We start from the raw sequence: 16,871 nt of genomic DNA on the forward strand, positions 1-16,871 counted from the left end.
AACTTTACCTGAACCTCTTATTATACATATTGAAACCAAAGATGTGTGCAGAGCTTGAAAACGTTTATTAAAGAAAGTTTGTGAGAAACATGCTTACATATGATGCATTTTCACAAAATTTCTTTGTTAAGGTAGTTCTGCATGTTTGAATCGAAATTGTTTCTACAATGTAGAATTTGATTAAACTCTGATTTTTCAAAACTTAAGAATATACATGTACCTAGAAAATTCAGCAAATAAAAAAGATAGGGTGTGTGCTTGATTTTTTGCTAGACTGATTTAAAAAAATAGGGACCTCGCACAATATTTCATAATGGGAGTCTATGGGAAAATCATAACTTTCATAATATTTTCGCAAATAGAAATTTTTCTACAATGTAGATTTTGATGAAACTTCTCACAGTTGTAAATAAAGACATGGCCTATAATTTGATGAAATAAAATGTATAGGTCCGTGTGCTTATTTTTGAGATATTTAACCATGATTAAAGTAAACCAGTACTGTTGAAAAACGGTGTTAAACCCAAAACAAACAAGCAAATAAAGTAAACCAGACATTTCATGCTAATGTTAAGACTTTATTTTTTGAATTATTTAATACTCGAAGGATTACAAATAAACCATGCTTTATACCTTTTAATTACTACACGGTAGTATTTCATTTTTACAATGTTAATACTTTATATATCATAAACCAAACAAATAAACATTTACTAAAAAAACAAAATTTTTGGGTATTGTATGGCCGCTAAAAAACATATACTTGACAAGGTATCTCGCCAATTTGTGATAACGAAACCCGGGAAGGAACCAGGCGCGTCTTGCAAATATCGCAAACTATTACACAAACCTGCACTGTCCCAAATAATTTACACTCTCATTAAGTGGTAGCATACTGCTTTATTTCAACATAACGTAACTCTGTAACTGTCGGACATAGCGAGGTAGCAATACTTGACTAGCTTTAACATAATAGTGGCAATGCACGGCAACTTCGGGGCCAGTAGTCACGGCATGATATTTTTAACCAAAACACGATCCAGGTACCCGGGAAATGACGAGTCACCACATACCAAAACCACTGCGTGAAGGAAAGCAGTAAGTTGCATGCTAGGGGGTTGATAACGCATACAAAGCAATACGCAATACAAAACTAGATTCCCCAAGTACTATGGGCAAACCTATTCAACCCTAGCCACATAACATCATAAGAGTAACCACATAAGAGTAACCAACGCCGAAAATACAGTGCTTGTAACTTATCGCCAGACAATAGATGTATTAAACTTTATGAAACAATATTTGTTTCCATTATAATTATCAGTTTTTGTAAACAAAAGTAAGCAAAACACGCTGATCACCTCCGGGCCCAGAACGGGATCGAGTCGCCCACAACCCAGACATCTGAATAAACTTTTTCGGAGATAAAATCGAATTAATGAAAAAACATTACTTTTTGGAATGTAAATTACTACTGTTGTGAAACAGACTAACTGTATTGAAACCCTATAAGACCTCCCAGGCTAATACTTGTTCGAACATAGAGATTAACGCAATTGGATGTCCATCTACCAAGTTTCATTATGATTTCCGACGGGTATCCATCAGAAGCTAGATCAGTGGCTCTACCTATCCTAAAACTTGTGTTTTGTACGTGCACTTAAAAAGCCGGTTTTACTGATGGCTTTGCTAAGACTGCAGAGAATTGAGTCCTGGGTGTAACAGACCCACCCCGATGACAAAAAGTGGAGCTTGAACGTTTGGGCCTCACTGACAAAAATTTCCCTTTTAAATGCTTTGACTGGGCACAAATTGTCAGCTTGTTTTGGCAACTTTAAGTTTTACCGGTTTACTCCTTGATTTGTTTTATAACGGTGTAATCGAATGATTAAACAATCATCTTTCGTAACATATAAATCTTTCCCGCTGTAATGCAATTTCGACTGGTGTTTGTTTACTTTAAACAAGTTCACTGACCCGAAACAAACCCGGGAAATACGCTAAGGTAAAAAGTGCGTGAAATAGCTTTACTTCATAGTTGTCATAACATACTTCCGAGAGTGACCTACAAACAGCGAATAAAAACGGGCTTGGTCAGCGGAGCACGCTTATCTCGTGTAGTGCGACTCCTGTGAAAACCCTTTCCCAGCAATTTTTGACAATAAAATACTGTTAAAAATCATAAAAAACCGTGAAGTTTATGATAAAAATTGATGCCCCTACATAAGTAGATATTGATTTCGGTGAGAGTCCTTTCTCAAAGAAATAAGCTATAAACAGCGTAAGTTTGGACAGGAATAGGTAGTTGATTTTTTAACCCATAAATAGACCGAAAGTTCATAAAAAGCATTTACAGCTGTGTTATATTTTGACCTGGAGTTATATGCAATTCCTATCGAATAGCTGTCTAGCTCGACGTCGAAGATTTTCCATGGGAAAGTGTGGAACGGGACATGGCTCTTGATCCGCGTCTGGGACTATTTTTCTGAATCTGTTCAACTGAAAACGAGACAGTGCATCACAGATTTGGGTTTTACGACCAGGACATAAAAAGCTTTAATTAAGATATTTAGTTTTAAAAATCGTAGCGTCAATACCCCTGACCAGGCACATCACTGTTTCTGATTTTGAAGTTAATTTGTTCAAATTTGTACTACTGCCTGATTATCACAATTGAATTTTATCTTTTTATTGGAAAAATCTGCACCCCAAATATACAGTACCGCTAAGATTGGAAACAGTTCTAAAACTGTTATATCTGCCTAATTTACCCGAATCGTGCCATGCTTTAGGCCATTTAGCGTGCGACCAGTGACCTTGAAAATATATGCCGAACCCTAAGTTTTCACCAGCAGCGCTATCTAAAAACAGTTGGACATCTGCATTCGATACCCAAAAGCGGTCATGAAATACAGAAATTCCGTTAAAATTCTGCAAGAAAATCAACCCACATTGACAGATCTAAGCATAGTTCTTTTTTTTATCCTTATATGATGATATGGTTTCGTTAATCCACAGGTCGCGTTTATCAAACGACGGATAAAAGGGTCTACCCATAGTGATTGCGCGGCAACAAAAGTCAGAGAACCATAAGTGATTGTATTTTCTTTAGTGTTGTTTTTGGATTAGCAAAATTTCTTTAATTTTTTTGCATTAGTTCTTGGATTTTTGAAGATGGATACGAACGGCATTTGGTTGAGTCTAACTCCAGCCCTAGAAAAACTAATACCTCAGTCCCGGGGCCTCCCCTTTTTTCCTCGGCCAAAGGCACACCTAATTCTATCATGGTATCTCCTAAAACGTTTGAAGTGCAGCAGTACATGATACGTTTTATTTGTCTCCGCCCAAAAAATCGTCTAAATAATGTAATAGACCACCTGATTTGAGTTTCGATTTGACACAAAATTCAAGAAATCTTGCAAATCTTTCAAAAGTGATACAACTGATTGAGGCACCAAAAGGAAGCGCTTTATCAAAATAATATTTTTCTTCAAAACGAAGCCTAATAATTCAAATCAGTCAGTTTTATAGGTATTAGCCTATATGCACTTTTAATACAGTTTTTAATAAATTTTCAATTACGTCCCAAATCCTGTACTAATTCACCGCTTCGTCGAAGTGTGTGTATTGTACAGAACACAAAGTAGGGTCTATGTAATCGTTCACCGAATCTCCTGACGGATATGATAAGGATGTATCATTCGATACCTTTCCCGGTGTTTTCTTTGGCACTAATCCTATGGGGGAAATGATTAATTAGGTAACGGCCTTTTTTTGAATGGGCCAGCCACCCTACCTGTTTTTTAAATTTTTTTTTTGTATTGTAGTTTTTATGATATCGGGATTTAACAAAGTTTAACGCAAATTTTTGAAAACCCGTGCGATACGTGGACCGCATACTGTAACGAAAAACCATTCATAATCCATCTAATAGGAAATCTGCTTGGTGACGTCATAGTTTTTTAAATGCTTTTTAAGGGCGTTACGTTTACTGGTGTTTTGGGCCAAATTAGAACGTCCAAATTAAATCTGTTCGGTGAAGAGCTAGGTTTTGAAGAAATGTTAATTTTTTCTTGGGCCTCCGTAACTGCCCCCGTCTAACAAGGTCTGCCGCGAAAAGATTCGCTGTGTTGGGCGAAACTGCCCACCCAGTGAGTAACCAGACTGGTTCATTACAATGAACCTTGTTTAGAGCATGTGATGTCTGGATGGGGCCCCGAACATTTTGAGCATACATAGGAAATTTGCAATTTTGCCAAGTACAGTTGCCTCTGTTAAAGTCTTGACACGTGTACCGACCTACATATATGTATTGTTATGAGTGGGTTGCAGTTGCATGCAGCGCCACCAAGTCATTATTGATTTTTGACCAAGGGGCTGGGGAAATTGCTTGGCGAAGGCGAAATTGCTCATCATTTCGTTCTCCATGAAAAAATCGCCTTGGCGTAACACATTCTCTAATGTTAAACATGTAGTGTAACATTTCGTACACTTATCTGCAAAGTGTGCTAAGTAATGGGTGTATAGATTTTGAAAGCGTTCGTCCATTTCCTATGTTTGTAATTTTTTCTTTACATTCTTTGTTTGTTGATTCGATATGACCTTCGAATTTAAACGAAAAACGCTAACCCGAATAAAATCCCGATAATTCTACTGCCCCCTTTTAGCATAACGCTAGGTTACAAATTCCCCTTTGCATATTTTTTGTTTTAAAGAAACGGGACATGGTCGTCCTCGAGGTCAGCCGCAGGCCTTTTCTGGGCCTCTGGCGTCCCTGACCCTTTCTTTGACCTTGGGGCATTTTGCTCGTCTCTGGCAGCGTTCCTTCTCGGATTACGCTGAACATTTGGCGCATTTTTTTTCCTCCTCCCCCTGTTTTAACGTCTCTCTCCTGCTCGGTAATGCACGCTAGCCTGTGCCTGTCTCCGGCGACCGCGTGGCATTTTAATGGTTCTTTATAGCGTAGCCTGAAAAACTTTTCTTCCCCTGGCCTTGGTAAATTTTCTCTTGTCACAACCATGTGTAATGCAAAGTGAATGAAGAGCCACGGGTTTAGGCGGTATTTATAGTACAATACCTGATCATGCGTATTAAACTTGAAACCGGGTTTAAAAAATGTCGGTACCCAGGAGATAAAGAAAAGCTATGGAACCAGTTATAAATCTATATTGTTTTGCCCAGCAACCAATAACGTGATTTCTCGAAAATAAATAAAATTATTTTTATTCAAAATAATTTACATTATTTAACGTGTGATAAGTTTATATATCATATTTTGACTTTAGAAATATAGCAACAGTGCCATAGAATAAACTTATTCACAGTTTGTGATTTATTCATAAAATGATTGTCGTTTTCCGTACTCTGAATCCAGTCTTTATTCTACGTTTTCCGGAAAAATGATGTTATGCCATCAAACGTGCAGAACTACCTTAAAATGCAAAATTAAAACCTAGATTTAGATTTCATCAAAATATGCAAAATGTCCTTTAAGGTCATTCCATGATGCTAAAGACATGTGTGAAGTCTAAATATGTTTGTCCCAGTAGATTTTAAGAAAATTGCTTACATGCAAAAACTCTGACCCAACTTTTTAAGGGGGAATAATTTGACAAAATAACAGCTAGAGCTATTAACTTGTCCTTTGAGATCATTCGAGAAGCATGTGTGAAGTTTGAAAACATGTGACTTAGTAGTTCAGAAAAACCTGCTTATATGCAAAACCTTCGTGTTGCTGATGCCGACACTGATGATGAGGAAAGGGTGACAACAAAAACTCTACTACTTGTATTATGATGCACCTTTTTCCTTAGATAAAATTATATAATGCATCATAATTAAGTTACATATTTGTATCACTAAAATACACATTTTCTTAATTCTTAAGATTTGATAAGCATGTTTAGTATTAAAATGTTTGTCTTAAAGTCAGGATTTTGAATCTGTAGAGTTCGTTTTTCAATTATCAAATTTGTTCCAAAGACTTTGAAAAACTTCTGAAATTCATTGTTACAGTTTTAAATTATTGAGAAATATCTTATTTTTCTACTGTCTGTCAAACATAGTCATTTAATGGCCAGTTTATTTCTTTGTATATTGTCTTCAGTTGACAACTGTGGCCATTTTTAAGTCTGAATATGTAAGAGTTATTTACTCCTTAATGTAACACCTTTAGGCTGTAAATTGTCTGGACAGACAGAGATAGGTAAAAAGTCAAAAATGTAACCAAGTTAGGCATTTCTAAATTAAATGGACACTTCCCGCTCTAAAACGGTTGAAGTGAATCGTAATCGACCAATGGAAACTCGACATCTTTTTTCAGATGAACCAATCAGATACTCTTGGAAAGCAAACACAGTTTTAAATATATGAATTTTTCAAGTCCAGCCATCATTCTATGCTTGGACATTGAAAAATAAACGTTAATACTTCTTTTTAAAGACTGTGTTGTGCTATTTTCCAGGTATGTGAGTTTTACTATTTTTCCTTTTACTTAACTGTTGACTAAGTAAATTTTGGTATTATTTTGATATCTTCATTTAGGTGAATTTTTATAAGTAAATTTCTGTAGAAATGCCAAATGTATATTTTTTGTTTATAGAAGGAAATGCTTTTATTAATGGCATCATCAGACTTACACTTAATTTTAAATAATGTACATGTGTAACTGCTATATTCGTTTTGAGCAAATAACTCACTTATTACATTTGATTTGTTAACCCATTTTAGTTAGAATCAGAACTTAATGTTAAAATGTCTAAGAATTATGTTTAAGTAATTTGACAAGGGAAATGTTCAATATAACATTTAGAAGAAATGGTTCGATGCTTTGTGCTAAAATGGTGGATATATAATTACTTTGAAAGAAAGCTAATTATTGAAGAGAAATAATTGAGTCTATTTGCCAATCTGTTAATCTGTTCTAAAGTTATTCTAATATTCTATTTAGATCTTAATAAGAAAACAACATTTATTTAGTGTATTTTGACTTAGTTACCGTGTTGCAATAGTTAATCCGTAACTGATGTACCTCTTACAGCTTAGCGAAATTCCCCATTTCGTATTGAATGTAACAGGTTTTACAAAATACTCATAAAATGACTATGTCATATAAAATGTAACCTGTTACAGTGTTACTGGTAACTTTGTAACTTGTGTAACTTTGTAAATGCTTTAACATGTATTTCGTATATAATGTATCATTGTAAATATCATCATTCTATGCTTGGACAGTGAAAAATAAACGTTAATACTTCTTTTTAAAGACTGTGTTGTGCTATTTTCCAGGTTCCGACTTAAATAGGTTTAGCCTACATTACAATTAGTTTATACGAGGCAGAGTGGGAGAACATTATACTTGAAAAAAAATTCAAACAGCTGAGCTTAAAATAGATAGTTTTTCACAAGGCCCAAAAAATGTACAAAATGACTGAGACTCAAACCTCAGGAAACTGTTTCAATGTTCTACTTGTTCTACAAGCCAAACTAGAGTTGTTAGAGGAGTGATGAGTTATACCCCCACAATATGACCTTGTCACAGAACTAAGCCAATGTCAAAGCTTAACTTGCTTGACCTTTGACCTACTGACCTCAAAATCAATAGAGGTCATCTGCTGGTCATGATCAACCTCCCTATAAAGTTTCATGATCCTCGGCCCAAGCGTTCTCAAGTTATTGTCTGGAAAATGTTTAAATGACCTTTGACCTTTGGAACCCAAAATAATTATGGGTCATCTGCTGGTCATGACCAACCTCCCTATTAAATTTCGTGATCCTAGTCCCAAGGGTTGTGAAGATGTTGTCCGAAAACCGTTTAAGTGTTCCGGGTCACTGTGACCTTGACCTGTGACCTGCTGACCTCAAAATCATTAGGGGTCATCTGCTGGTCATAACCAACCTCGCTATCAATTTTCATGATCCTATACCCAAACATTCTCAAGTTATCATCCGGAAACTATTTAACTGTTTCGTGTTATTGTGACCTTGACCTTTGACCTTCTAACCTCAAAGTCGAACATAACCTGTATTTAATCATGTTACACCTGTGTACAAAGATTTAAGATCCCAGACCAAAGACTTCTCAAGTTATCATCTGGAAATCGTTTAACTGTTCCGAGTCACTGTGACCTTGACTTTTGACCTACAGACCTCAAAGTCGAACTTGACCTGTACTTCATGATGTTACATCTGTGTACCAAAAATTATGATCCTAGGCCCAAGTGTTCTCAAGTTATCATCCGGAAACCATTTAACTGTTCCGAGTCACTGTGGCCTTGAACTTTGACCTACAGATCCCAAAGTCGAACTTGACCTGTATTTCATGATGTTACACCTGTGTACCAAAATATATGATAATATGCCCAAGCGTTCTCAAGTTATCATCCGGAAACTGTTTAACTGTTCAGGGTCACTGTGACCTTGACCTTTGACCTATTGACCCCAATTTCTAACTTGACCTGTATTTTCTGATGTTACATCTGCGTACCAAAAATTATTCAAATCAGTCAAGCCTTTCGTGAGTTATCATCCGGAACCACCAAAACCAACTGACCGACCGACTGACCGCCAAGCAAACTCCTATATACCACCCCAAACTTCGTTTTGTGGGGGTATAACAAACATTTTTCTCTAAATTATAAAACTAGTTTGAAGTTACACATTTCAATTCTTTGTAAGTATAAATCACAATAATAAGTCAATTTGACATCCAATTAATTAACATCAATAAATCAAAGCAAAATGATTTTGTATTGAGATATTGTGCTTTCAGATTATGCTACAAGGATCATCTTGCATTTAGCTAAGATTTTTTTCTTCATACAAGTTTGATAATTCAATGTAGAAAAACACAGATTTAAATAGATTTTGATAGAAAATATTTAAGAAATTATTTGTTGAAAGGCAATGGGGGTTGGGAGTTCATGTAAAATGGAACTACAGAATATGACAGGCAAATTCAAGGATGGTGCTAGCAATTCATGGTTAATTTACTGATCCTATTCTGTTGTTTAATTTTGCATGAAATCCCACAAAAAGAACTTCATTTCTGACATTTATATTTCGTTTGTTAACAGGACTTTTCTTTTTACAAATTGCATATGTTTTGTTGTAATATCTAATATTAGAATTGGTCTCCAGGACATTTAGCTCACCAGACAGAAGAACTGTGATATATCATCTAAGGAATTTTATCCCCAACAACATGCAGGAATTATCTAAACAATTGCATGTTATCACTAAACAGTTACTGTAACTTTATTGTATTTCTTTGGCATTATTCCTTTAACAGTTTATATAGCTGTTTTTTTTTCACTATTCTTCTTGCATGGGGTTCCATCACATGTTGCCAGGGCCCGCCCTGGCCAATAATTGGATGTAGCCAAATAAAGAAAAAGCTGTTAAAATCATACAAAAATATGGTTAAAATTGCAAAATGGACCATTAAATTTGTAGCCAAAGTGGCATTTCATTAGCCATTAGCCATTGCAGAGCGGGTCCTGCATGATGTGAAATACTGGTAAGAATAAGATTAAGTCATGAAAGAAGGCCATTTTACTCAAAATGTACTGAGCTTAATTACATAAACCAGATCCCAATGTGCAACATGTTGAGACCACCCATTGACCCCTAATTGTGACCTTGACCTTTGAAATAGAGTCAGTCTCATTGAGTTAAACTTTCATGCAAAATATAAACAAGATTCCTCAATGCATGTCAAAGTTATGGGCCTGACAAGATCTGACATAGTCTTTGACTGTGACCTTGACCTTTGAGATAGGAACATGATGTTTGCGCATGACTCTCAATGAGGTTAACATTCACACCAAATATATAAAACAAGATTCCTCAATGTATGTCAAAGTTATGGACTGGACAAGATCTAACATGACCTTTGGCCTTCAACTGTGACCCTGACCTTTAAGATAGGAACCTGAAATTTGCACATGACACTCGGTCTCACTGAGGTTAAAATTTATACAAATATAAATAAGATTGCTCCATGCATGTCAAAGTTATGTTCCAGACAAACAAATGCGGATGCATGCACACACTTATGCACGCACATACACTGAACAGCCATTTGGACAACTATGTCTTTGATTCTGCAAGCAGGCTTGACAAAAACTAAGCTTATAATGACAATAAAAATTGATTTGAAAAAGTAAAGCACAATTGAAAAATTAAAAAATAAGCCTTCATGTTTAAAATGTCACACTTTTGGTGCACAGGGGACAAATTCAGCTACGTCATTCAATACAACTTAAAAGCTATCTGAACCATAAAGCTGAAAGTTTCACATCAGATCTATTTTCCCAAATACATTTTCTGAATTTGAACTGAATTAAAGTAAGATGAGAAAAAAGAAAAGACCTCATTATTTTGAGAACCACCCATCTTCCATTTCTCTGCACTCACTTTTCTCTTGAAAAACTGCTAAATCGAGCTTTTTTATTTTCCCCTAGCATTTCGCGCGTTTGTGAGTTTCAAATTCAAGCCCTGTTCACTGATACAATGTATTGCTGTATTATTTTTACCCAAACACACAGCAGTGTTTACACTCACAAACATGTTTATTTTAGGCTCACATGATTTGAGCATAATGTCTTTACTAAAGGCAAAATTTTGAGACTTTTTAAAATCATACCTTTAACATAGAACCATGATTTTCTTGGTGAGTTCTGGCTGTTTTTGGTTGATTTAATGCTGACATGAACACCTGTTCTCCGTGACTGGCATAAAACACTCTGTAAAATCTACAATTAACATTCAGAAAGTCTTACATCGTTTTGACATTCAGATAGAAACCAATGGGTTTATCTGTGTGTTGTGTTTTTGCTTCAATAAGTATTATGTCAGTACTATATATATATATATAAGTGCAAATATAAACAACTTGAACATAATATACTATTAGCTCATAGCTTTAATTAAAATATCTTCGGTCCACGACATCAGAAAAAAAGTGGATTTCTTACCTCCCTTACAGCAGCACACACATCTGGTTGTCTCAGAATGTCAACATCTTCCTGACTGGTCCCAATTTCTGACATCTTGTTACATTGGTTTTGCCCCAATTATGATGCTTATCAAGTCTGGTCTACTTCCTTTAGCTAGTATACCTTGAAAAAAAAAGCAGATGAAAAGAAAAATGTATTGAGCCACCTCTGAAATTTTGATTGACATTCTTTTTTTTAACAGGTGTATCTGTTTGCACATATGCTGACATACCAGACAGGTGGACATGAAATTATTACTTGGGATCTCAATGGTGTAAAGTGATATACCTGCTCTTTTAACCCATCCTTTCAGCGACAAATGTATAAAAATGTGTTTCATGTAACAAATAGACTAGCCTTTTGCATTGCCAAAAAGCACAGGAGCTTTCTACGACATTAAATTAGGTCCATTACAGGAATTAATGTGGGAAAGTGACAATGACACTGTTATACAGACCATGTCTAACTTAGAACAGGAAGCAGATGACAATGAGATTGACCCACTGAAGTAACTGCGACCAAAATATTCCCTGAAGAGTTACCGATAACAAGTGACAATGAGTATGAAAATCAAACTGAAGCTTAATCAAATGAATGAAACTTAATTTAACAGTAGGAGAAACTGTATTGTAAACACACATGAAAATGAAAACTAAGCTGGCTCAAATGTGAATGAAAATAAAACTGGTACCATCTGAAAACAAGCAGGCATGAAGACGAAAATGAAAACTTATCTGACTCAGAGTTACTTAGAAAGGGAATGAAACTGTAGTAGCAACTGGGCATGGAAACAAAGACATAACTGAAGGAAACGTGAATTAAAGTAACACTTAAAAAGTACCATATGTCTGAATACAACATTAATATCTCAAATAAATGAAAATGAAACTGTAGTATGTAAGAACAAAGACAGAGACAGTATCAAGGATATTTTTTTACCTCTAAATATAAAGAAGTGTGGCTGTTCCAAAAAGTCTAAATTGACAGTCATTGTGGTTCCTAGGAAAAGGCATAAACTAAAACGAACTTTAAAGTTTAACGTCCTTTTGACAAGTTAAACAAATCAGGACAGGCTAGGATCATTCATAAATGGTCAGTGGAACAACACATTATTACACGAGATGGCCATGAAAATCACCAAAAATGAAATTGTGGCAACATCACAATATATCAACACGGCGATTACGGTGTTGTGAATTAGACATCTGAACTTGTTAATGAACTGGTGGATGAGGCTAAATGTAGACAATGGGCATGCAAAACTTGCCTTGAAGTACTGGACACTAGATGCATAGGATGCCACTTTTGCTAAAGCTGGCAGCACTTCCACTGTGCCGAAATTACATGTGCACAGAAAACTAAACTGTGGTTTTGTCAAGAATGCTCAAAATAAACTACCGTATCAACCAACATTGAACATGCAGGCACTTAGTGGCACCCGTGTTGGGTAACCAGCCTTGAATCATAATGTAGAATTTTTTTGTAAATCTCTTGCATACTCTGGTCTAAAATTATGGAATGAAATGCTGCTTACCATCATCAACCAGAAACTCTTAAAACAATTTCAAAGTTTATACATTCAGTGGCACTTTCATTGAAAAATTAAAGCTATGGAGTCCATGTCAAACATGTACATTTTATTCAAATAAGTTCAGCATTGTTTTAATTGTTTGTATGGAACTTTTACAGCATTTCATTTTATTGTATCGTTGCTGTTTCTGTGTTAAGTTAGTCTGAATCTGTTATTGTGCACTTTATTTGACCTGGCGGGGCGGAGTTTCACGACGGTCCACTACCTTATTGTGCAGGGTATGTAGTACATGCAACCAATGTGGCGTTTTTTAGTTGTTGGCCACACCAAACTGAAAAGTTGTTCATCAGATTTTTTTATGAAAAAATTGAGGCGGCAAGCGAAAAAATTATTTAAATATTTTTTTGTTTTGAGAAAATCAGGAGCAAGCGAAAGAGCGAAGAAATATATCTGTCTTGTTTTGACTCTCAATTAACTAATAAAAACCTTGAAATAGAATGTATACCCTTTTACATTAAAAATAATTCACCAGTGATTAGGAAAACATGGGCACATTTTGGTTTGGGTACGTTTTGACCTGCAGGACACACCGCAATGAGAGTAGCCAGGATACAAACCAGGGGCCTTCACCCCCATAGGAAAACGTCTTAACCCTCTCGACCAGTGCGTCCAGCGAACTCGTGAAAAAAGTACTTAATAACTTTATAAACATAAAAGTTTGACTTTAAACTTGGCATATAGGTAGATGGCAATGAGAGAATGTTCACAGCGTTTGAACTGTCTCTGTAGGTCAAAGGTCAAGGTCACAAATTGAGCTGAAAGGTCAAAAAAGCCCATCATATTTTGTGTCCAAAGCATAACTTAAAATAACCATTCAAGGTAAGACTTCAAACATCATATGTATGTAAGTGGTGATGAGACGATGTGCAGTGCCTAAACCAGGGTGGTAGTTCAAAGGTCAAGGTCAAATCTGCCCATCATATTTCTTGTCCACAGCATAATTTACAATACATTTTTTATTTGGCAGATCCCTTTTTTGGTCACTTACAACTTTTTTCATGAATTACAGCTTGTCTCACTATTGACTAATTTGTCATTTTAGAAAAGACTCTTCACTTACATCTTAGTATGCTTCACTTGCACCAAATTCTCGCAAGAGGACCCTCGAAGTGAAACTGAAGTTTTGATGGCTCTGATTGGGAAGTTTGGAAACAATCTGTGATTCTCTTTCTTTTTGACAATTTTTAATACTGGTACTGATGATAAACCCGAACAGAAAATGAGGTTTTTTACCTGTAATTTTTTTATTTCTGCAAATTGAAATCAATGGTCGGTATCAAAATAAAGCTTAACCTTTGCTGAAAACTTTACATAATCCAAATTTATATTTAGTAAGCAAACTCACACGAAGTGAGGGCCTGAAAGGGGTATGTATAAAGGGGACTTTATGAACGTTGACTGATGATAAATTCGAACCCTTTGTCATTTATAACTTTTCTTGGTATTATTATATTGAAACTTTCCCCAAAAAGCTGCAACAGTCATTCCTGATAAAGTACTGAAAAGTTAACAAATGTCAGGCCTTCATGTTTCGACAGTGAGCATGCGCAAAAAAACACCCTCTTCCCCAGTAATTTTGGATAAATATTTTTTATACAAATTTATGTAAGTCATTTAGTTACACAGAATATTTACCAATTTTGTTTTTGTTTACACCAGTTGGTGTTGTAAGTGGAAACTATTAGATGGTGTGTTCAATTTTATAAATAACCGATTGCAATCGAATATTTTCAAGGTGTTCGACTTTATCATCTGTCCGGGTTTATCATCAGTACCAGTATGTAGAATTTTCATTTGCAAAATAGCGCTACCTGTGTGAAGGGGCGCTACCTGTGTGAAGGGAAAATCAGTGCTAAAATTTTATGCAGGATGAGCATTAGCCAATTCTCTAGTCTGCAATGAGTTACATCGATAGTGAATGGGGTCCGTTTATGATTCGGGTTTTCCCGTCGGATGGTAGTGGTTTCGTCAAACCACCGGTTCGTCATACTTAATTTATATAGTAAGTGAGAAGTGGTTTCGTCATACTTATTGTTATAGTGTAATAATGATTGTTTGTTGGTCGTTTTATTGTTGATGTACTTTGTGTGGCAAACAAGTTGTTAATTTTGTAAAGATAATTTCAAAGCTAATTATTTATACAGAAAATGAAAAGAAAAATAAATGATATAATTGCCGATCGATGTTTAAGATATATAGAGATTTAGTTTTTGTTAAACTAATTCTTATGGACGAAACTTATGTATTTATTACTGGTTACAAATGTTAAGTTCGACGCAAGACAATTTATTTTTCAAAATGTTAAATTTGAATTAATAAAAAATTAAGAATTTCTATTGAGAATTAAAACATTTTAAATTTATTTTGAAAATATGAATTTGATAAGAAAAAAACAAAACAAATACTATAAAAAGTAAAATTTAGATATACAAAATGTATATTTATAGTAGAAGAATTAAAATTCTTATCTTAAGAAGTTAGCGTAACTGTCCCCAAAGCTTAACTGATGATCGATGATTATTATACGGTACTTAAAATGTGCTAAATTCCTTGCATTTCTAGAATGTCAGTGAGGTGCTAATTGTGGCACATTCTGCTCATTAAATTCCCGACATTTCGTAGATGTTTCTAATTAGAAATTAATATATCATCAAAATGTATTTGCAGAAGAAAAACAAACCGTTTTATATTTTTACATTTATTTACATCATCACAAAAGACACACATTCAACAATGAAAATAAGAAGCACATTAAATACAAAATACAATTTTATACATTATAATACACATGTCAACTCTGAAAAAGAAAAAAAAAAGCAATCAATAGCACATTCAATACACATTACAATTTTATACATTATAATGCATATGCCATGTAAACTCTGAAAAAGAAAAAGAAGCAATTAATATCACAGTCAATACACAATGCACTTTTATACATATCATGACAACCCTGTAAGTTCCAGCTTCCATAACCAAACTGATGACAAACCATAACCAAATACAAACTAATAAGCGAGGATAATTACACATACAAGCTAACGATGTTCACAAACTTACGCGGGGATAATTAAACATACAAGCTAACGATGTTCATAAGCTAAAAACAACGTATAGTTTGCGTTAATTAAAGGCCGTAATTGAAGTTGTGTAAAATAAGTATTATGGCAAACAAATACTTACTCTACAAATACAAAATTATAAGAGTAAATGTGAAGATAGACACAATTTATTTCCATTGGTACATTTATAACATTCATATTTTAGATATGTAAATATATCTGTTTGCCAAATTTTTAATGTAATTTAATACAAGTCCGATAATTCATATTACCAAAATTGTACATATTTCTTACAGCATCCCTTAATTATCAACATCTTAATCGCAAGTATGTACCTGCATTCGCGACCAGTGCAGATCAAAATCAGCTTTATATTGTTCGCTAATCATTCATTTTTTTTCATGAAATGAAGTATAGATCGAGCCGTCTATTTCAGAAACGTAATATTTATCAAGAACTCGTTTTTAATACACAATAATTTTTAATAACTCATTTGCAATTTGAGTAACATTATCGATTAAGTATGTGCGAATTACTTTAACGCAATCATCGAGATTAACTGCCATTAAATAGGTGCGATCATCTTCCATTGTATTGACCTATTATGCTATTAACTATATAAAGTCTTTATGACGAAACCACTTCTCACTTACTATATAAATTAAGTATGACGAACCGGTGATTTGACGAAACCACTATAATTCTTCCCGTCGGATAAGCAGCGCCTAATTTCATATGATATCAAAAGTTAGTGTTTGTCGGTCAATAGCTATACATAGTTAATGTTGTCTATATATGTAATACCGATTTTAAATAAAATTTGTATCTTGTTTGAATCAGAGTTTGAAAAATCACCTCCTGGAAACTTTTCCGGACTCTTGTTGTTGTTGTTGTTGTTGATAACAAAATTACCCCAATGCACATTATTTAAACGACATGCAGACATTTAACCAAATGTCAAGGTGGTCGGAAAAAAACATCTCTTTGAAGAAATAATTTTAATGTAGAGACAGGGATTTTTAGGGATTTTTAAGAAAACTGAATGCAGTAACTATATAGATAACTTGTATGCATACATGTTGTAGCTACGAGTAACGAACTGGGACTAAAATATAGCGTGCAAGACCCAGACCACTACCTCAAAGGTCAAGCTCACACTTAATTAATGATTATAGTTTTTCTTATCTAAAATTTAAAAAATATGATAAATGAAAATTTCAA

The 16,871-nt window shown here is 34.6% G+C and overlaps 1 protein-coding gene across 1 annotated transcript in view; it reads right to left on the reverse strand.

Annotated features, from left to right (window-relative positions):
* The window catches only part of LOC123544891 (uncharacterized), a 46,204-nt gene extending 29,667 nt beyond the window's left edge, over window positions 1-16,537 (reverse strand). Inside the window, exons 1-3 of the mRNA XM_045331018.2 lie at window positions 16,506-16,537; window positions 10,977-11,120; window positions 10,646-10,754 (exon numbers count right to left, since the gene is read on the reverse strand). Coding sequence (XP_045186953.2) covers window positions 10,646-10,754; window positions 10,977-11,051 — 184 coding nt within the window. The 5' untranslated portion in view covers window positions 11,052-11,120; window positions 16,506-16,537. The remainder of the gene's footprint in view (window positions 1-10,645; window positions 10,755-10,976; window positions 11,121-16,505) is intronic.
* Between the last annotated feature and the right edge of the window lie 334 nt (window positions 16,538-16,871).

Source organism: Mercenaria mercenaria, chromosome 1 (assembly GCF_021730395.1).
Source record: "Mercenaria mercenaria strain notata chromosome 1, MADL_Memer_1, whole genome shotgun sequence".
NCBI classification, from domain to species: domain Eukaryota; kingdom Metazoa; phylum Mollusca; class Bivalvia; order Venerida; family Veneridae; genus Mercenaria; species Mercenaria mercenaria.